Source organism: Leucoraja erinacea, chromosome 15 (assembly GCF_028641065.1).
Source record: "Leucoraja erinacea ecotype New England chromosome 15, Leri_hhj_1, whole genome shotgun sequence".
Taxonomy (NCBI): Eukaryota; Metazoa; Chordata; class Chondrichthyes; order Rajiformes; family Rajidae; genus Leucoraja; species Leucoraja erinaceus.
The window spans coordinates 18,219,673-18,241,933 of record NC_073391.1 but is presented as its reverse complement, the minus strand read 5'-3'; the positions used below and the strand labels follow the sequence as shown (position 1 = coordinate 18,241,933).

Sequence of the window (22,261 nt, the reverse complement as noted above, 5' to 3'; positions counted from 1 at the left end):
CTCCATCCCCTTCCAGCTATATCCCTCCATCTGCTTTACATTAACTCCTCTCTTTATCAACACCATTTTTGTCTCCTTTTCACCTCTAGATTTTGTTACTTACTCCACCCATCAACCCTCCCCCCTTCACTTTTCCCACATACCAATTTCCAGGCTTCGTCCTTCCTCCACTTCTTTTCCAGCTTTCTTCCTCCTTCCCCCCCCCCCCCCCCCCCCCCCCCCCTCGTGACAATCTATTTGAAGAAGGGCTTGACCTGAATTGTCACCTATCCACGCCCTTAGATGCTGCCTGACCCACTGAGTTGCTTCAACACTGTGTTTTGCTCAAGGTTCCAGCATCTGTAGTTCCTTGTGTTTCCATTTGACGTGCGTCTACATGAGACGAGGTCTCGGACCTGCACTTTTAATTCTGTTTCTCATTCCACAGATGATGCCATCTGACCTGTTGGGTGTTTCCAGCATTTTTATTATCACAGCATGGGTCATATTATCACAGCATGGGTCAGATGGCATTTTTCTGTGCTTAGCATTATACAATTCTAATAAATGCCAAAGCAATTAAATGAACTGTCATGATTTCCATCATGTCATAGCGCGTTGAGGAATAAATGTACTAACTGAATTAACTGGAAAAAATAAAGAAAATTGTATTAACTGAATAAGCTGGGAGAAAGATACTTTAACATTCATTGTGCTGGAATCGGTTTTGTTCCAAGGTAAGATTAGAAGGAAATCTACTTCCACTTGTCACTGGCAATTATAATAAACATCTTTGTCCTTGAAACTTATCAAAATAAGTTGGCATGCTTGGAATGCATGAACACTGTCATCTTTCTCAAAAAATGGAACAATTCCAATGTCTATTTTTAATACACTATCTATTCAACAAAGATGTTGAATGTTTCCTGCATACAAATGTAAGCTTTAAGATTTTGATAAAAAGATTAAATGAAAATAAAGCTGACAAAATAAAATAAATGGACATTAAGTTTCTTATCAAAAGACAATTTTCATTTAACTATCAGTTTTGGGGCTTGTGTTGAATTTAGTTCTTCCTCTTAACTCTTGCGTTTGAACAGGCACAATGAGAAATAATTGGATAGATGCAAGCTTACTACGTGTCAGAATATGCTTAACACCATTTGAATTTTTTTTTGTGCAGCTTTAATTTTGCATTGGAGTTTGATTTGTTTGGGAATTGTGCTCTGAAGCTGTTATGGAGTCATTCTTCTTCACGGGCACTGAAAATGATTGTTCATGTGGAGCGAGGCCTGCAGTAAGGTGCAGTTCCAGGGATATGCTCTAGCAGTGCAATCGGTAAATGGTCACAGCCAAGATGTGACTGAAAGGATGATAAATTATCTTTTTCTCTTTTACGTTGAATCCCCATTCATCAAGGGGCACTTCCCACAAGTCTGATGATAGAAGAAATGAATGTTAGTTTCTGTACAGGGCCTCTAGTCTTTACATCTCCAATGATGACTGTTTTGCATGCATCGTTGAGTTTGGTTCTGACTACGAAAGGAGTTTGTCGTCTACCGTTTTCTACCTTTTGACAGATTTTTTGTTTGTGAGAAACATGACCATTTCCTTGGTAAGAGGTTTCAACATTTTATCAGCAAATGGATATTCGACTGCAGATGCAGCTATTAAGAGCTTTCAGGTGCTCTCACTGAAGAGACTGGGGCTTACCAGGGTCGGAAACTGCTCTAGTAGACTTTGGACTTTGGAAATGATGCCAATACATGCAAATATAATTTCACTGTGCGGTTGCATTAGTTGCAAGTAAAACACCATTGAACCATTGCAAGTTGGAAGGTCTTGTGTGGAAGTATTCCTTGGTAATTCTTAATTGATTCAAAGCATGTGGGTGACCAAAGAATTCATGATCCTGATGCAAAGACAAGGCCCTTACAATTCACATAGGACAAGAGATTTCTACTGACACTTGCCTTAGAACTGTCAAGAAGATTCTCAGTTTCCCCATGATATTGCAGCTGGGTTCTGGCAATAATGGGTAAATGTGAATGCCAGCTCCCTTTGCCTGTTTGCTATCCACAGCTGTGTGGAAAGGGGCCTCCCTTGTTGCTCATTTCTTTCACCGGAATCTCTATAGCTGCAGCTGAAAGTCTATGAAATCTGCTGAAATCTGCACTGATCCGATATCTGCAAACGGCTCATGTAGGAAGGAAATGTTGGTTTCAACCAAAGACGGACACAAAACGTTGGAGTAACTCAGTGGGTCAGGCAGCATCTCTGGAGCCTATAGGGCCTGTCCCACTTACGTGTCCTTGGCACGCAAATTACCCGACCTCATGGTCGCGCATTGAGGCGCACGGGGCCGGTCCCACTGAGAAACACGGAGGGGTATGTAGTTGTGCGCGACATCGCGCGGGGCTCCGAAAATTTTGTAACAAACAAAATCTTCGAGCGCCAACGGCCTGTCGCGTAACTGACGGCCAAAGTGGGACAGGTCCAAGACCCCAGCGCAACGCAACGTCTCACCTTCAACAGCAGCAGAAGCAGGCAAACGATCGCCGAACTCGGCCTGGGGCTCACGGCCGTTGCTGTCCAGATCTACCCCCACTTCTACTCCCAGAGCGGGGCCAAGAAAATTGAAGATGGACACAAAATACAGGAGTAACTCGGTGGGACCGGCAGCATCTCTGGAGAGAAGCAATGGGTGACGTTTCGGGTCAAGACCCTTCTTTCAGGCTGAAGAAGTCTCGACACAAAACGTCACCCATTGCTTCTCTCCAGAGATGCTGCCGGTCCCGCTGAGTTACTCCAGCTTTGTGTCCATCTTCAAATTATGTCACGCACTCCAGACGGCTGTGCGTACGCATTAAATCGTGTGCGACCTTCGCGGGACTGTCGCGGCTCAACACGACCACGAGGTCGCGTAATTTGCGTGCCAAGGACACGTAGGTGGGACAGGGGCAAATAAATAAAGAACAATTAATTCCTTTTGAATTCAATCAAAATTCTCACGTGCAAAGAATAGGCATCATATGCAATAAATGTTTGGTTAATGAAGTGAAAATAAAACTGTACTGTTATTTAAGAAATAGGTAGGGGCTTATTGGAGAGTTTTTTTAGGATATGTATGATTGAGCAAGCAAGAATGTCTCCCCTATTTGAATCATTCTTTTTAATCTTGTGCACCATTTTCTTCCACTGGTTGGAGAAATATTGTATGGCATTTTCTGGTGTGAAAATAATCTAGAATATGAGAATTACTTACTTTATATCTGTTTGGCTGTCATCTCCATACAGTTTGTTTTCTCCATCCTCATCTGCAACTTAAGTTTGTTTAATATTGAACTTTTCCTGGTTCTGGTGAAAGATCGTAGACTTTTTGTTTCCAGAGATGCCACTGCTTGACCATTATAGGGTAAAGAATAGCGAGGGCTAATAATTAGTAAATAGGGATGTGTATTGTGCTCACGTGGCGACAGGGAATCGCAGACAGCCTAAAGGTAGAGACATGGAATGTAGATACGATGACACCCAGGTTTCAGGTACTTTATTGATTGTATATCTATCATTGTAACAGAGAATTGGATCTACTGTTAATGTAGTTAGGCTTGTGGATAATCATCTCATTCTGTTTGGCACATAATTAAGTCTTTCTGACGTTCCATCCTGTGTAAGACCTCGTTTTACTGTTTGTCAAGTTTCTGTGCAAGACCTTGTTTTATTGTTAGTCAAGTTTATGTAAATACGTTTTACTGCCAAGTATCTGGGTAATCTGCTGACAATATAAAAACCATACCAAAGTCACACTTGGTAGGTTAGCTTTGTCTGACCTCCTGGTGCGTATCAGTTTAATAAATCACCCGTTACTTGACCGAACAAATGCTAACAGCAATTTTGATTTTTCTTAAGATTTCCAGCATTAGTAGTTTTTTTGCATTTTGGTTTGCGAAATATATATAGGGAACAGAAGCTTCTGAATGTTGACAATTTTTCCTTTTGGTTTTACAGCGGTGGCCTGGAGGACAATGATGTGATTATTAGCATAAATAATCACTTGATAACTTCTTCCAGTGATGTCAGCGAAGCAATTAAAAAGGATCCATCCTTGTCCATTGTGGTCCGTCGTGGCAACAGAGATGTGATAATAAATGTTGTCACTGAAGAAATTGAACCTTAGATGGAGCTGGGTCTCCTGCCTTTATGTATAAAACAGCAACGATTTTGTTTATTTACTGGATAAAGATGGTCTCTAGTTAATAGCTCATAATCTTGTTGGTATTTCTACTGCAAAACATCATCAGGAGATATCTACAGCTTGAATATAATTCTTTGATGATTACAAGCTGATGTGATCCTGATGTTGTAAAGTTTATTTTGTGTATTTTCTTGATGCATCTTTCCATATTTTCTTTCTTGATTTATTGTAATCTGCTTTACTTCAAATGTCCGTATATGCAACTCAGCTGGAAATTCCACTCCAGTAATGTTGAGATTACTGTTATTGGCACTAATTCTCTTACAGTTGTTTAATTTTCACTGTATTGGTAAATCTTCAATTTGATGTTACACGCGTGGGCCTGGCAAATGTAATATGTTGGTGAAGCCTTTTTCTTCTGCTGGATATCAGAATGCAGAAGCCAAGCTTCTCACCGTTACGAAAATAAATGGATTGCATTATTTCAAAGGACAAAAAGTGATGCAGTAACTCAGCAGGTCATGGAGCATGTTTGGAGAATGTGGATAGGTGACGTTTTGGGTCAAGACCCTTCCTCTGACAAAAGAAGGGTCTTGACCTGAAACATTAATTCTCCAGCGATGTTCTCCAGCGATGCTGCCTGACCTGCTGAGTTACTCCGGCACTTTGTGTTCTTTTGTATAATAACCAGCATCTGCAGTTCTTTGTTTTCTCCATTTTGACTATTATTTACCTCCTCCATCCCTACCTGTCCATGTTTTCTGCAGCACAGACATGCCACGATGTTCACATGTTGAGGAGCTAACCTACTCTGGATGATGAGAGTAATTGTTGGCGATTTTATTCTGCTTGTATAATTATTTTTCTGATCAGCAGATATACTTTGCAAGCATTCCAGTATTAGTCAGCAAAGGCTACATTTGGAGAGTGAAAAGGTAGAAATTCTCCATCCAATGGGCCAGTGGGTATTTTGTGTACACTCCACTCATCTCTAAGTAAAGGATTCAAGTGAAATTTGGGAAAAAGATCAGTTTTGAACTGCAGCAGTGAATGTCGGTTGATGCCTAGGGCTTTCTAGTTGTGGTTTATATGCCATTAAATATTTTAAGCACACTTGTATCAGGGTAAACTTTCTCTAACCTGCTCCAATAAGCAAGCAAGAAACAATTTAGGCTAATTATTTGCCTTTAACAAGACTTCAGCTAAATTCGTCAGCCTGCACTTAATTTTATCTGAAACGTTTTGATGGTGTGAATGTCAGATATGCATGCATGCATCTCTCTGGATTACACTGGTAAAAGATCAGGGGGAAATTGTGAGACACTACCGTTTCCTGCACTGCTGTTTAGGCAATATTTCCCATGAGAGGTAGACTTGTATTGTCAATACAAGTCTATATTGGTATATCTCAGGATAAATATTTATTCTGCTTCAATACTGCAGAATACTGCTCATTTTTCACATTTGGTGGAAAGTATTCTATACAAATCAGATGCCTCTAAGCAAATAAAGCTGCTCATTCACATCCTGTTCTTAGTCGAGTTATAAATCCTTCAGGTGCTCTGCTGAGGTTTCCGTTTAACCATTACCTCTTAAGGTTTGAATTACCTAAAGGTGAAGCCAGTACCCAGATCTCCTGTTGATTACTTGGACACAGTACACTGTCCACATCCACTGAGCAATGAGAGCTTAGTTCTGCAATAATTCTGCGCCACCAGTTTCCTGTCTGGAGTCTATGAAAGTAAGAGCACCAAGCTGCTGTGATTATTTCATAAAATTAATAAATCTTGGTAACAGAATACTTCAGCTTTCAACTCACATTTATTGTCCAAGAGGGAAATTTTATGTGGAAATTTTATTCTTGAGTGCTCAAGAAAACTTTTTCCACGATCACTGTCTGGATCATCCATTAGATTTGATCTCTGCCTGCAAATGGAGGACAAAGCTGGCTCTGACTAAGGACTGGGATGTTGTTCTCTTCAATTAAAATGTCTTTACTCCTGACCCATTGACAAGTGGGGGCAGCATTTTGGAGCCATTGAAACTTATTCCTGAATATGTTTCATCCAGTGTTTATTCCTTTACTGGTGCTGCTTGGTGCCATTTATGTTCAGTAATAGCTTCCGTTTCACTCTCATGATTCCAGTAACCATCACCACCGTTCCCGTTCCCATTAAAATACAAAGGTGAACAGTAAAAGATTATCCTTACTTAAAAACATTAAAACAATTTGTCCTAGCTCATATCCATGCCTTAACTCATTGCTGAGATTTGAAAATCAGCAGAGAATTCACCCTTGCACAACACACCTTGTTACTCCGACAGTGTGAAGACATTTCAAGAATCTGGACCAGGACAAGTCGAGCTGAGTTTATTGCCACATGCACAAATCTGTGAGGTACGGGTACAATAAAAAATCTCTGTGCTTCTGGTGATAAAATTTCAAATGAAATTATTTAAAACACGATACAACACATGGGACAAAATCAACGTTCAGCCTTCCACGGTATCTATTCTATATTACTAAAAGTCTGATCTTCCTGTTCTGTATATTGATTTTAGAAAAAACGCTGCCACTTACGGCTGTGATTTTTAGCCATCTTTGAGTAAGAGTCCCCCTCCACTACACAGGAGGACAAGAGGATTTTTCCCATCGATGAAAAATAAAAGAGTTATTAGTGTTTAAAAAATGTTGAGATTTTCTCGTCAGAAGGCCACGCCCCTTACTGAGGGACTATAAAACCCGGAAGTGTTGAGTGCCTTAGTCAGTCTCTGCAAGATGGAGGAGCGAGATGATCACGTCTCTCAGTCTGAGCTGTGAATAACACTGAACACATGTTTACTAAACTGAGTGTGGTTTTACTGACCTTGAGTGCCCTTAATGTGGTTTGAAAATGAAAATGTGGTTGGTTTGAAAAAGCACAGCGAATGGTTGGTGGTGGTTGGTTTGAAATAAAGCACAGCAAATGGTTGGAAATAAAGCACAGCAAATGGTTGGTTTGAAATAAAGCACAGCAAATGGTGGTCGGTGGTTGGTTTGAAATAAAGCACCGCAAATGGTTGGTGGTGGTTGGTTTGAAATGGAAAATGATTAAAAGTCTAAACTTGACAACTTCCTGTTTGCACTGTATATTGATTTTAGATAAAACGCTACCACTTACGGCCATGATTTTTGGCCATCTTACTCAGTCCCCTTCCGCTGATCAGGTGCGGAGAATTCTTCCCATCAATTAAAAATAAAAGTTATTATTGTTTAAAAAATGTTGAGAATCTCTCTCCTGTCAATCACGCCATGAAGGCCACGCCCCTTCCGGTGGAAGGGGGAAGGATTATAAAACCCGGAAGTGTGGGTGTGGCTCAGTCTCAGCAAGATGGGGGAGGGATAGGTCACGACTGTCTGAGCTGTGAATCAACTGAACACACTGAATGTCTACTGAACTGTGAGTGTTCTGTTTATGTGGTGTTTTGTGTGGTTTTATGGTGGGTTTAGGGTGGTTACACCCTGCTTGAAATGGTATGAAACTGCATTTGAATGTGGTGGCCTTGCACCCTACTTGAAGTGGTATGAAACTCACTTGAATTTGGTGGCCTTGAACCCTGCTTGAAGTGGTAGGAAACTGCACATGAATTTGTTGGCCTTGCACCCTGCTTGAAGTGGTAGGAAACTGCACTTGAATTTGTTGGCCTTGCACCCTGCTGAAAGGGGTATGATACTACACTTGAATTTGGTGGCCTTGCTTGAAATGGATTTTCAAGGAATAGCTGCGAGTCAACTGCCAGCCTACCAGCCGTGAGTGAGCTGGCAGCACATCAGGCTTGAGTGACTGAGCTGCCACCCCAAGAATGCATTTGGCCCACAATGTCCATATAGCCCTCTTGAAACCAGTCCCTTCAGCTCACAACACCCCTACTAGCACTCCAGAATACCCCCCCACTGGCCACCAATATTGGAATTGGTGGAGAGGTGGAATATTGCGTTGGGCAACCAGCCCCCCTGTGTGAACATGGGACCTAACAGTCCCACTTTGTCTAGTGACCTATCAAATATAATTTATTTTTAGGCTAGCCTACCTCTAATTAAATGGGGACCTGAATTATTTGTGAAAATGCCTCTGACTTCAGTGTCTGGTTTGGGTCACTATCACTTTTCTAAAGTCAGCAATTAATTGCAAATTGCTCTAATTAAGCCTCCTTTGCTGCATTCCTTTGCATTAAGCTGATATTGTGATCATCCCCAGAGGAGCTGCCCAGCTTACATTTGTTCCTGTTGATTGATTCCAAAGCCAAGCTTGGGGAGTAAAGCTGGCACTTGCTGTCATGCACTTTAGTCAAATAATTGAGCAAATATTTATAATGAAATAGCTCAATTTGTACTGTTTGTCATCATATTTGTGCTGATATATTAAGTCGGCAGTTCGTATAACAGGATGGAAACTTGATTCTGTACAATTTTATGAACACAGGCTTTATTAGATCCTATTTTCACTTGAGGTAGGAACGGACTGGTGGGTTTATGTCGGAAATGGAAGCCAGCAATCGATCACAATCATCCTTGTGTTTTTAGCACCATAATTAAAATGAAGTAGTGTATAAAGAACATCCAGAAGTACCTGTACTCTTTCTTGGTTATGGAAAGATTTGCAGTTCTGTATTATATATAAATTAACAATCCGGTTCACTAATCTTAACTGGGTTATATTTGTGCTGTCCAACCCTTTGATGAATTAGGCATGTCAGTTGGTATCTTATATCTGTGGGCCCCCAATATATTTCAATGGTTGAATAAATGAGCCTGCCTGTAAGAGCAAATCCAAATGAGGAACCAAAATGGGGTTCTCTGAAGTAAGGCAATTTTTTCCGATTAAAATCACCTGGGTTTCTCATTCTAGAATTTTCTAACCTACTAAACACACTTCTGTGGAATATTTCAGGAACATAATAGGAAATTGGGGACACGATGGTTAAGTTATCAGACTTGCATCCAGCGATCCGTAGTTAATCCCCTTATGGCACCAGGGTCTGCTACAGACTTTCAATTCGAGCAATTAATTAAATCGGGAATTAAGAAATGTTATAACCAATGGCAATCACAAAACTGCTGCATTGACTTAGAAACCCATCTGCATTATTAATTTTCTTTTGTGAAGGAAAGCTGCTGCTGTTACCCAGTTTGGTGCATTAACTGCTCTCTGTTCAGTGGCGATTAGGAACCGGTAATCAATAGGAGTGGCCTAAACATGCTGATCCCCAGTCATCAATTGTCTCATCTTGTGAGAGAATAAATGAAAGAAAATATGCAACTCTTGTTTCTCCCATTTTCAAAATCGCCTCAGTTATTTGTACTACCAATTTCCTTCACAAATTATGGGAAGAAAAGGATAAACCTTGCAATTAGCTTTCCATTCTGAACTGGACTGACTCTTGGCCCCTCGGTACTCTTGCAAGAAAGTAAACTGAGTAAAGGAATGAAAGAGGGAGTGAGAAATAAATCTTGCCAAGTAATGATTCACATTCTATCATATGGTTACGTATTGACATAGTCTCTTTGACTCTGCAAAAGCACAGTGGGCAAATTGGAAAAGATATTCATGGAAAGGTATTAACCGGCTACATCTGTCTGCAAAGATTTTTTTAAATATATATTTTTATTAGAAGCAAGCATATATCATAATAAAAACATTTCATGTATATCAGTCGTACACCAATAGCATTATCAGTTGTGTATTGACTCTGCTTCTAGTTTTTTTTAATAGAAAGAGAGCAAGAGAGAAAGAAAAAAATAAAAAAATAAAAAAGGCATGATAAGGAAGAATGGAATAATTTATTAATAATACATCTTTGGCGATAGGTTTGTAAATTATAAAGTATAACTTTTCATCTAATCCTGAGTTCAAGCTTCAGTTAGGTTCCCGTGCTGAACCATTCTACCCCTTCGAATAATCAATGAATGGAGACCATAGTCTGACAAAAAGTTCTTGTTTGTCCATTAAGACAAGTCTAATTCTTTCCAAGTGTAGGGTCTCCGACATTTCCATGATCCACATTTTAATTGTGGGGATTATAGGGCCTTTCCAAAATTTGAATATTAATCTTTTCCCAGTTATTATACTATAGTCGAGAAAGTTTCTTTGGCTTGCTGTAAGTGTTAGGCTTTGTTCTGATATTCCTAGTATTATTAGTTTTGAGTCGGGATCCAATTGTGTATTAACAACTTCAGAGATTATTCTAAAAATATCAATCCAGAAATGTTTGATTTTTATACAATTTACAAAAGTATGTGTTAAGTTAGCTTCTGTCTGCAAAGATTAACTGAAAATAAGTGTGCCATTGATTTTAAGATGTGGAAGAAAAACTATCAGCACCCAAGAACAAAAAAATCAGAAATGAGATGAAGACAGAGTGTGGCTTAGATCAGAGATCAGTTACATTGCTCATGCTTTTACCAGCGTTTATGTACAGAATTAGGACTTGACTCAACAGAGTACTGAACTGATCGACTTGCTACATTCCCTGCAGGGTGTTAAAACAAAGCAAATATAAAATGACTGATTGCCTGCTGATGACTGAGGTGCATACAGACTTGAGTTGATTTCAAGCCAATTTGTCCATCAGTGTTGCAAAGATGTGTGCATTGATGAGCCTAAAACTAACAAGGGACACTTCAGATGGACAATTGTAAACCTTCCCTTGTCACACATAAAAATTCCCTTTTGCTGCTAATGTTATAACTGTGCAATGTTCTGAATGAACGCAGATGCTGCTGCTGACAATCTCTGCTTGACGTGGCCATCTGTCATATCAATGACTCAACTTCAATGAAGCAATTTTTGTTTTATACTGCTCCAACATTTTTCTGGATATTATTCTGGAGAATGAATGAGAAAAACAACTTTCCACCACACTTTCCAACCACTGACTTTGTAAACACTTATATTGAAGCTGGATTTCATTATTAGTTCGATGAGATTATCTTGACTTTAATATCTTAGTGTTTAATATGGGTGAATCTGGCAGCCTCTTTCAGCTGTCATCAGACCTTTACAGTGTGGAAATATGATCTGGAGTTTGCACTGCAGTAGTTGGTTGAGAAGGCCAAGACCTGAGCAACATACCAATGCTTCGCCCACTAGAAATCAGAAATAAAACCAAATATACCAAATATCTGGCAGAGCAGGTGAACTGTGCAGAGAGGCTCAATGATGATGTATCTGGTACAACTCAAGGGAGTTGTATATCTAATGTCCCTGTCTCAGCTAGTCCCATTTATCTGTGTTTAGGCCATATCCTTCCAAACCTTCCTATTTTAGTTTCGATTAGTGACTATTTCAGCGTGGAAATAGACACTTTGACCCACTGAGTCCACGCTGACCAATGATCACACTTGTTCTATGTTATTCTAGTTTTGCATCCTACACACTTGACACAATTTACAGAAGCCAATTAAACTACAAACCGGCACATATTTGGAATGTGGGAGGAAACCAGTGCACCTGCAGAAAAACCCATGCGATCACATGGAGAATGTGCAAATTCCATACAGTGAGGATTGTAGTGAGGATCGAGCCTGGGTCTCTGGCACTGCACGGCAGCAACTCTACTATTGCGCCCATTGTGCTGCCCTTTAAGTATATTTCCAAGTCTTCCTTGGTATGAATGGTATCTGGGACATGAAGATGGACAAAAACATAATACCTTGTATGTCATTGTAGAATGAGATTGGATTTTAGACAAAGCCAACAAAATAGCAGTGATTTTTCAAAGGCCATAAGAAAAATAGACAGGCTGATTGGTTCAGATCCTCTGTTCAATTACAAGAGAAGTATATAAATTTCATCTTGACATTTTGCACAATATTATTAATGGGAAACAAGAACGCAAAATTCTCAAAGAAATTGCAATGCCGAGCCTCTTTAGCCATTTATATAGCTTGTAACTTCATCCATAGCCACAGTATAAGTTAGCAAGAATTTTGTACTTTTGGGCATAATATTTAGAATACTATAGAAAGAAACAGAGCAAATAGTTGTTTGCTTGTGAAGTGATCATTCTAAACATTTTTTAAAATGCATGCATTTATAAAGCTTACATTTTGCCCAATAACATCAAAGATGGTCCATTGAATTGTGTTTCATCAAATATTGTATAATAAAAGTAGAAAATGCTGCAATGTTAGCTCGGCAAAATGGCAAACAATACTCCGTGAAGTCTCATCAATGTCTTGTACAGCTATAACATGATACAGTGAGGATTGTAGTGAGAATCGAACCTGGGTCTCTGGCACTGCAAGGCAGCAACTCTACTATTGCGCCCATTGTGCTGCCCTTTAAGTATATTTCCAAGTCTTCCTTGGTATGAATGGTATCTGGGACATGAAGATGGAGAAAAACATAATACCTTGTACCAGTGGATGTTGTCTATATGGACTTTAGTAAGGCCTTTGACAAGGTTCCTCATGGAAGGTTGGTTAAGAAGGTTCAACTGTTGGGTATAAATGCAGGAATAGCAAGATGGATTCAACAGTGGCTGAATGGGAGAAGCCAGAGGGTAATGGTGGATGGCTGTTTATCGGGTTGTAGGCAGGTGACTAGTGGGGTGCCTCGGGGATCTGTGTTGGGTCCTTTGTTGTTTGTCATGTACATCAATGATCTGGATGAAGGTGTGGTAAATTGGATTAGTAAGTATGCAGATGATACCAAGATAGGGGGTGTTGTGGATAATGAAGAGGATTTCTAAAGTCTACAGAGTGATTTAGGCCATTTGGAAAAATGGGCTGAAAGATGGCAGATGGTGTTTAATGCTGATAAATGTGAGGTGCTACACCTTGGCAGGACAAATCAAAATAGGACGTACATGGTAAATGGTAGGGAATTGAAGAATACAGTTGAACAGAGGGATCTGGGTATAACCCTGCATAGTTCCTTGAAGGTGGAATCTCATATAGATAGGGTGGTAAAGAAAGCTTTTGGTATGCTAGCCTTTAAAATCAGAGCATTGAGTATAGAAGCTGGGATGTAATGTTAAAATTGTACAAGGCATTGGTGAGACCAAATCTGGAGTATGGTGTACAATTTTGGTCGCCCAATTATAGGAAGGATGTCAACAAAATAGAGAGAGTACAGAGGAGATTTACTAGAATGTTGCCTGGGTTTCAAACAACTAAGTTACAGAGATAGGTTGAATAAGTTAGGTCTTTATTCTCTGGAGCGCAGAAGGTTAAGGGGGGACTTGATAGAGGTCTTTAAAATGATGAGAGGGATTGACAGAGTTGATGTGGACAAGCTTTTTCCCTTTGAGAATAGGGAAGATTCAAACAAGAGGACATGACTTCAGAATTAAGGGAACAGGTGGTTAGGGGTAATATGAGGGGGAACTTCTTTACTCAGAGAGTGGTAGCGGTGTGGAATGAGCTTCCAGTGGAAGTGGTGGAGGCAGGTTCATTGGTATCATTTAAAAATAAATTGGATAGGCATATGGATGAGAAGGGAATGGAGGGTTCTGGTATGCAGGCAGGACTAAGGGGAAAAAAAAGTTGTTCGGCACGGACTTGTGGGGCCGAGATGGCCTGTTTCCGTGCTGTAATTGTTATATGGTTATATGATGTCTCAGCTCTTGTACTCAATCCTGCAACCGAAGATATTAAGCATGCCATATGCCTCCATCATTACTCTATCTACCTTTGTTGCCACTCTAGTGAACAATGTACTTGTATCCCTAGATCTCTCTGTTCTATAAGATTCTCTGAACCCTGCCATTCACTGTGTAAGTCCTGTCTTTGTTTACACCCCACAATGCATTACCTTACACTTATTTGAGTAAAATTCCATCGGCCATAACCTTGTTCATTTCCCTAATTGATCTACAGTAGATCCTGTTGTAATGTTAGAATATCTTTTTGGCTGTATGATTGGCACCAGCAATTTTGGTGTCAACTGCAAAGTCACTTATCATGCTACATACATTCTCATCTAAATACTTAATATGATAAAATTATGAAATGCTGCTTTTGAGATTGCATTGATGTGTTGTGTTGGAAATTTGGAAATTCATTCCAGTTGGAAATTTAATTGAAAATTCAGTCCATTTGTCAGTATAAATGGAGAGAAAGAGATACATTTCTCATTTGGACTAATCCTCCTGGGGGGATCCTGTTCTGAAAATGTTGGGCCAAAATGTCAGTCTGTTCTGACTGTCAGTGGTTTAATCATTTCTGTATTTGGTTACACTGATGTAATGCTTTCAGAGGGAGATGGAAATACATTTCCTGAAAATGAAAAATGGAAATCAACTCAAGACCTCCTATTCAGGATTCCATCTTCATCAGTAGTCAATTAGAAGTAGGAAGAGGGAAAAATACATTTGTGTTCCTGGAAAATAAATAGTGAATAATTTATTTTGAAGTGTTTCTAATTTCTGTGTTGAGTGGCATACAAATAAACCATGGGAGGTTGTATTGAGTCATTACAGCTGGAAAAACAGGTGTGTAGCCAGATCTTGCAAATTACATTATGTATGGCCAGAGACCTGACAGATTGGAATTTGACAGAAGATTATCAATGTGCAGCTCTACTCTATTCATCAATCAAGCTCTAATATTCTGTTAGCCAAATGACCTGGTTTCCCTGAACACCATCGCTCAGTCCGCCTTGGCCTATGTGATCTCCCAGTTGCCAAACACTTTAACTCCCCTCCCCATTCCTGCACTGACCTTTCTGTCCTGGGCCTCCTCCACTGTCAGAGTGAGGACAAATGAAAATTTGAAGAACAACACCTTATATTTGCTTGGGCAGCTTTCAACCCAGCGGTATGAAAATTGATTTTTCTAACATCAAGTAATCCTTGCATTCTCTCTCCCCCCTCTCCCCTCTCCCCTCTCCCCTCTCCCCTCTCCAGACCTAAAACATCACCTATTGCTTTTCTCCAGAGATGCTGCCTGACCCGCTGATTTACTCCAGCTTTTTGTGTCTGTCTTCATTATGCTCTAGTTCAAAACTAACATACAATCAAGCCGTCCACGTTTTGCAGATACACGATAAATGCAATAATGTTTAATGCAAAATAAAGTCCGGTAAAGTCTGATTAATGATAGTGCGAGGGTCTCTAGTGAGGTTGCTGATAGGTCAGGACCACTCTCTAGTTGGTGATAGGATGGTTCAGTTGCCTGGTAACAGCTGGGAAGAAACATGGCCCATCTGATGTTATACCAGTGACACAAATAGAAAAATGGATGAGGTCCTGCAGTCAGATTTTAAGGGGTTAGGAAAAATGTTAAGAAGCTGGATCTTTAATGGTCCCTTTGTGTATTTCTGGATCCTTTGTTTATATCCACACATACAGGAAAAACATTTATTTTAAAAGCTTATTAAAATATTAGACATTAAAGATAACTTAATGCAGGTAAATAATGCTCCTGACATCTATATCATCTGGTCGTTTTTTTCATGGTTATTTGTGGGGTTTGAAGAGCTCCAATTGTCTGCCAAGGTTGGAAGTTTGGGCCTCACTAATGAGTAATTAGATCATATTTGGATCCCATTGCTGTCTAGATGGGCAACACTCTGGTTTGGTCGAGGCCCACTTGTCAGTGGTCAGGCAGATTGGGAAAGGAAGATATCATAGTTGTAGAAGGGGGACTCTTGAGGAACAAGCTCCCCTTGACTTTTCTGAAATAGTTTACAATAGAACAATGTCCAGATATACTACTCAATTTGCGGTATGGTGAGTGATCTTTTTATTGCAATCTTTATATCAAGACGATTCCTAAGCATGAAATGATATTTTCATCTGTACTTCTGGTTTCTTTAATGCAGGCTTCCAGTCTCCGAGAAGGGCTACAAAACTGATTAGTGGCAAAGTGGTTAAATTACTGTAGTGATACTCGGGAGTCTAACTTATTGTGTTCAGATCCCACCATGGCAGCAGAGAATATTAAATTGAAGACATTAAATTGGTCTGGAAATGATAATATAACATGAGTAAGGGGAAAATGTGTCAGATTGTGGTTATAAACCGGTGGTTTGCTAATGTCTGTGTGACAAATTCACTGATCTTACCAGAACTAGCCTAAACTTAATTGTAGACTAATCATTATAGTTAATTTGTGCTCTATGAGTCTACTACCCCTTCCATTCAGGGCAATAAATGTTGCTCATAAGAGTATCAACTTTACCCTGTACACAATTACATTCTGTCAGCATAAGAAAATCTGTAGAGCCTTGGATGTTTGAAATAGACAACTAATCCATTAGATAGAAGATTGTTTTAGTAATAGTATATTATGCAGAAAAGGAAAAAGTAATCTTTAGACTTTAGAGATACAGCATGGAAACAAGCCCTTTGGCCCACCAAGTCTGCACCGACCAGCGATCACCCTGTACATCAACAATATCCTACGTACTAGAGACAATTTTTCTACTTACCGAAGCCAATTAACTTGCAAACTTGTATGTTTTTGGAGTGTGGGAGGAAACTGGAGCACCAGGAGAAAATCCACATGGTCACAGGGAGAACATACAAACCTGTACGGACTGGATGGATCTCTTGTCTCTGGCGCTGTAAGGCAGCAATTCTGCCACTTCGCCATTGAACCACACAAATCATTTGGGGGTGTATATTCAAAATGCACAACAAAGGGTAAGAACGTATAAGGTAGACATCTGGGCAATTCTTTAGACTTTAGAGATACAGCGCAAAAGCAGGCCCACCGGTCCATCGAGTCCGGACCGACCAGGGATCACCCCGTACACGAGCACTATCCTACACACTAGTAAGTAAGTAAGTATTATTAATTTAGAAACCAATTCACCTACAAAAAATCATGTTTGGAGTGTAGGTCTTTACAGAGATTGATGTAAACTAATTGCACATTTTATTATAATGAAAATACATAATATAAATATAAAAATTTTCAAAAAAAAAAAGACCTGTAACTGAGTCAATTTATTGAAGCGTTAAAAAGAAAACAATTTCAGCCTACAGCAATGATTCCTGAATTAAACCATTCTAAAAATTGGGCATGTGGTTGGAATTTCTTGAAGAGCAACAGAATTAGGCCATTCGGCTCATGGTGTCCACTCTGCCATCCAATGATGGCTGACTTATCTTTCCTTCTCCACTTTATTCAAGGCCCCATAATCTTTGACACCCTTACTGATCAAGAATCTGTCAATCTCCACTTTGAAAATACCCAATAATTGGTCTCCACAGCTGTCCGTGGCAATTAATTCCACAGATTCACCACCATCTGACAAAATAAATTCCTCTTCAACTCCTTTCTAAAGGTTTGTCCTCTTATCCTGATGCTATGGCCTCTAGTCTGAGACCCTCCCACTAGTGGAAACATCCTCTCCACATCCACGCCATCCAGGATTTTTCACTATTCGGTTAGTTTCAATGAGGATCCCACTCATCCTTCTAAACTCCAGTGAGTGCAGGCCCAGTGCTATCAAACATCATACATTAACCCAATCATCCTTGGGATCATTCTTGTACTCCTCTGGACTGTCTCCAACACCAGGACATCCTTCCTCAAATATGGGGCCCAAATCTGCTCACAATACTCCAAATGCAGTATGACCAGTGCCTTATAAAGCCTCGGCATTAAATCCTTGTTTTTATATTCGAATTCTCTTGAAATAAATTCAAACATTGCATTTGCCTTCCTTACTACAGATTCAACTTGCAAATGAATCTTTTGGAAATCCTGCACCAGCACTCCCAAATCCCTTTGCACCACCGATATCTGAAACCTCTTCCCATTTAGAAAATAGTCCTCACCATTATTCCTACTACCAAAATGCATAACTGCACACTTTGTTAAGCTGTATTCCACTTCTCTGCCCACTCTCTCAATCTACACAAGTCCTTCTGCAGAATCCCTGCTTTGTCTGCACTACCTGCCCAATCACCTATCTTTGTATCATCCACAAACTTAGCCCGAAAGCCATAAATACCCTCATCCAAATAGTTGATATACGACCTGAAAGTGCGGCCCCAACACTGACCCCTGCAGAATACCGCCAGTCACTGGCAGCCAACCAGAAAAGGCCACCTTTATTCCCACTCTTTTCTTTCTGCCATTCAGCCAACCTTCTATCCATGCTAGTAATCTGAGCTATCAGCTACCTCATTGGAGACTCTCTGAATTTATTTAATCGGACTTTACTAGATTTTATCTTGCACTAAACGTTATTCCCTCCATCCTGTGTCTGTACACTGCGGACAACTTGATTGTAATCATGTGTAGTCCTTCTGCTGACGGTAGCTTCTCACTGTACCTTGGTACACTTGAGTTCCCCAGGGGTCGGTGCTGGGGTCGCTACTCTTCACGTTGTATATTAATGATTTGGATGAGGGGATTGAAGGCTTTGTGGCCAAGTTTGCAGATGATACGGAAATAGGTGGAGGGGCAGGTGGTGCAGAAAAAGCACGGAATCTGCAGAAGGACTTGCATTAGTTGGGAGAGTGGGAAGGGAAAAGGCAGATGGAATATATTGTAGCAATGTGTGGAGTCGTGCATTTTGGTAGGAATAAAGACATAGACTATTTTCTAAATGGGGAGAGAATCCAAAAATTGGAGGTGCAATGGTACTTGGGAGTACTGGTGCAGGATTCCCAAAAAGTTAAACTGCAAATCGAATTGGTAGTAATGAATGCAAAAGCAATGCTAGCATTTATTTCAAGAGGGTTAAAATACAAAAGCAGGGATGTAATGCTGAGGCTCTATAAGATGCTGGTCAGGCCGCATTTGGAGTATTGTGAGCAATTTTGGGCACCATATCTGAGGATGGATGTGCTGGCTCTGGAGAGGGTCCAGAGGAGGTTTACAAGAATGATCCCAGGAATGAGTGGGTTAACATATAATGAGCGTTTGACTGCAATGGGCCTGTAGACAATAGACAATCGGTGTAGGAGTAGGCCATTTGGCCCTTCGAACCAGCACCGCCATTCAATGTGATCATGGCTGATCATCCCCAATCAGTACCCTGTTCCTGCTTTCTCCCCATATTCCCTGACTCCGCTATCTTTACGAGCCCTATCTAGCTCTCTCTTGAAAGCATCCAGAGAACCTGCCTCCACCGCCCTCTGAGGCAGAGAATTCCACACTCACCACTCTCTGTGAGAAAAAGTGTTTCCTCGTCTCTGTTCTAAATAGTTTACTCCTTATTCTTAAACTCGCTGGAGTTTAGAAGAATGAGGGGGAACCTAATTGAAACATACCCAATAGTGAAAGACTTGTATAGTGGATGTGGAGAGGATGTTTCCACTAGTGGAAGAGTCTAGGACTAGAGGTCATAGCCTCAGAATGATAGGGCCTTCCTTTATGAAGGAGATGAGGTAGAATAGTACAGGTGTCAGGGATTATGGGGGAAAAGGCAGGAGAATGGGGTTAGGAGATAGATCAGCCACGATGGAATGATGGAGTAGACTTGATGCCTAATTCTGTTCCTATCACTTATGACCTTGACAGTAAACCAAACTAAACTAAACCAATACCATGGACTCTCATCTTGTATAGAAGCCTCAAGTGCGGCACCTTGTCAAAGGTCTTCTGAAAATCCAGGTAAACAACATCTATCTGCTCTCCTTTATCTATCCTGCTATTTACTTATGAAAGAATACTTCTTCCAAAGAATTCAAATAATTCAAAATAGATGAATAATATGCTGACATGGATCAAAATGAATGTTGCAAGCTAAAACCAGAAAAGGGGTAAAGTTTTGGTTAATACATATTAGAATGCTTTCTATGTTATGTTTCGTGACATTATAAAGCCGTCTGTAAATGAATATGTGAACTATTTTATTGTAAACAGCGTGCAACCGAGTCAGAGGAAGAAATATTTTTAGGTCTGACTGCTATGTGAGTCATGCATAAAAAGTAATATGCATTTAATTCCCGACAGCTGATTACAATCAACTTACAACATTAAAGCATCTAAATATATCAACTTATAAAGTAACAGGCTTTGATCGTAAAAGCATCTACACAAGCTAATCTTAACATTGCTCAAAAAGTTTTTTTTTTGGTGAAACTAGACTACTTTAACAAAACAACTTCTTGGATCTTTGCTCAAAGAGCTACTGTATAAATGTTAGGGTCACTGAAATCTTCGAAAACCTAACATTTTGTATCCCTTTGACTGGACCTGCAGATGAAGTTCATAACTGCCCTGATCATAGTAGACTTTGTCCGTAGGATATCATCTCTTTAATTGCCATGCGGTTTCTCCAGGCTTTTACACCAAGAGATAAGCATCACCTTAGCACTTATACAATTAGGCCAACGCAATTAATATTTTTAAGATGCTGCTTGACCTTGGCAGAAAGCAAAAGGGAGAGGCTGTTTGGTTTTTAACAATCTCAAAGTTGAATGGCTTGGCATCAGGCTTTGGACCTTTATTGGATCCTGTCTGAGCCATGAAAATGGAAACTCCAATGTAGAGTTTTCCATTTGTTTTCTTTTCCCTTGGGAACACAGCCTAACTGGGCAAATACTTCAATGCAATTGTACGATCAGCAGAGAACTGCTGAACTGTGCTGGATCCACTTCTGTTGTTTCACCCAAATTAATATTACAATTAGAATGGAATTTCAGACTAACATTTATATAATCACGTTACTGTTGAAACAGATGAAGGCATTTCACACGTCTGGAATGTGGTCAATGTTATGCTATATGTGAACACTACACCTATACTTTTCCTTCAATGTCCTGCTATTAACGATGACTGGGGTGACCAGGTAATATGTTCTATGTTGGAAAGAACTGAAGATGCTGGTTGAAACCTAAGATATACACAAAATTCTGGAGTTACTCAGTGCGACAGGCAGCATCTCTGGAGAGAGAGAATGGGTGATGTTTCGGGTCAAGACCCTTCTTCTGGTAATCTGTTCTATTGGTGAGGGAAACTTTGTCAGAAGATCAGGAGAACTGCCAGCTTTAGTTTCCAAATGATGAAGAGTAAATGGTGAACATTGGCAATGCAGCCCATAATTTCTTGCTTTTAGGTCCCCAACAGCCTAAACGAGAGATACAACGAGAAATATTAAAAGAATGGCTCAGAATCATGATTGCAAGGCAGGTCATTGTAATGAGATCTAATGAAAGAAACCCCACATATCCCATCTAGGAAATTTGTCACTATTGAAATTGAGAGTACAATCAACCCTTGGTCATCCAGTGGTTGTGTTAAATATTGAATTGCCACTTACGGGATTTATCGTACTATACATCCAGGACTCGCCGTACCAAGAACCCTGGGTTTGATCAATAACTATTCTGGTTGCAGTTGGCTAACTGTGCATAGGTGATGCCTGGGTTTTTTTAGGGTTATTAATTGGGCTCATCATGATAAGTTTTTGAAACACGGCTGTGCAGCTCACTCTTGATCTCAAATGTCAAATGGGACTGAAACTCCTCATGCCATCAGGGACATTCCAGCTTCATCAGCGCAGACAGCAGGAATTGGTGCCGTAGTGGATGTCTCCACATGCTTTACTGCCCAACCACATTTCAAATGCTAAGAAAGCATTGGTGGTTCTGATCTCAGGTGTACCTGTAGTTATCATGGTTGGGCAGTTGTTGTGGTTACAGGTTCCTACACATTAACATTGTTTTCCATTACCCTTAGAGGCAATCTACTGGATACTTGCGTAATCCTGGCAACGGTATGCAATTTTGTTCATCTGGTTGCTCACCTCCTTTTCTCGATATCTGGTTTCACATAAAATTGGCAGTGCCAGAATAACTAGTGATGAAAAATAGATGTTTTTACATCTATTTCCATGGTACAACTGACAAATGAAACCAAATCAGTTAAAGTCAGCAATATTAATGTCAGCAGACAGAAGTTGTTTTTTAAATGGTGGATCCAAGCCAAACCTCTGTGAAGTGCAGTGGAAGTAAACCTTCTACATCTTGGAGAGAGAAAGGAGCACAGCTTCTGGGAAACCTCATGAAAATAAAATTATGGAGCCATCTGTCATTGCAATGGAAAGCGGAATATGTTTGCAATTCTGATTTTAATCTTATAAGTGCTTTATTGAGTATTTTGTGACCCATGTTATGGTAAATCTGTAATTAAAACAA

At 40.0% G+C, this 22,261-nt stretch overlaps 1 protein-coding gene across 1 annotated transcript in view; it reads left to right on the top strand.

Moving 5' to 3' along the window:
- Nucleotides 1-5,287, top strand: part of htra1b (HtrA serine peptidase 1b) — a 49,242-nt gene extending 43,955 nt beyond the window's left edge. The window contains exon 9 of the mRNA XM_055646793.1: nt 3,988-5,287. Within this exon, the coding sequence (XP_055502768.1) occupies nt 3,988-4,156 (169 nt within the window). The 3' untranslated portion in view covers nt 4,157-5,287. The remainder of the gene's footprint in view (nt 1-3,987) is intronic.
- Nucleotides 5,288-22,261: the final 16,974 nt, after the last annotated feature.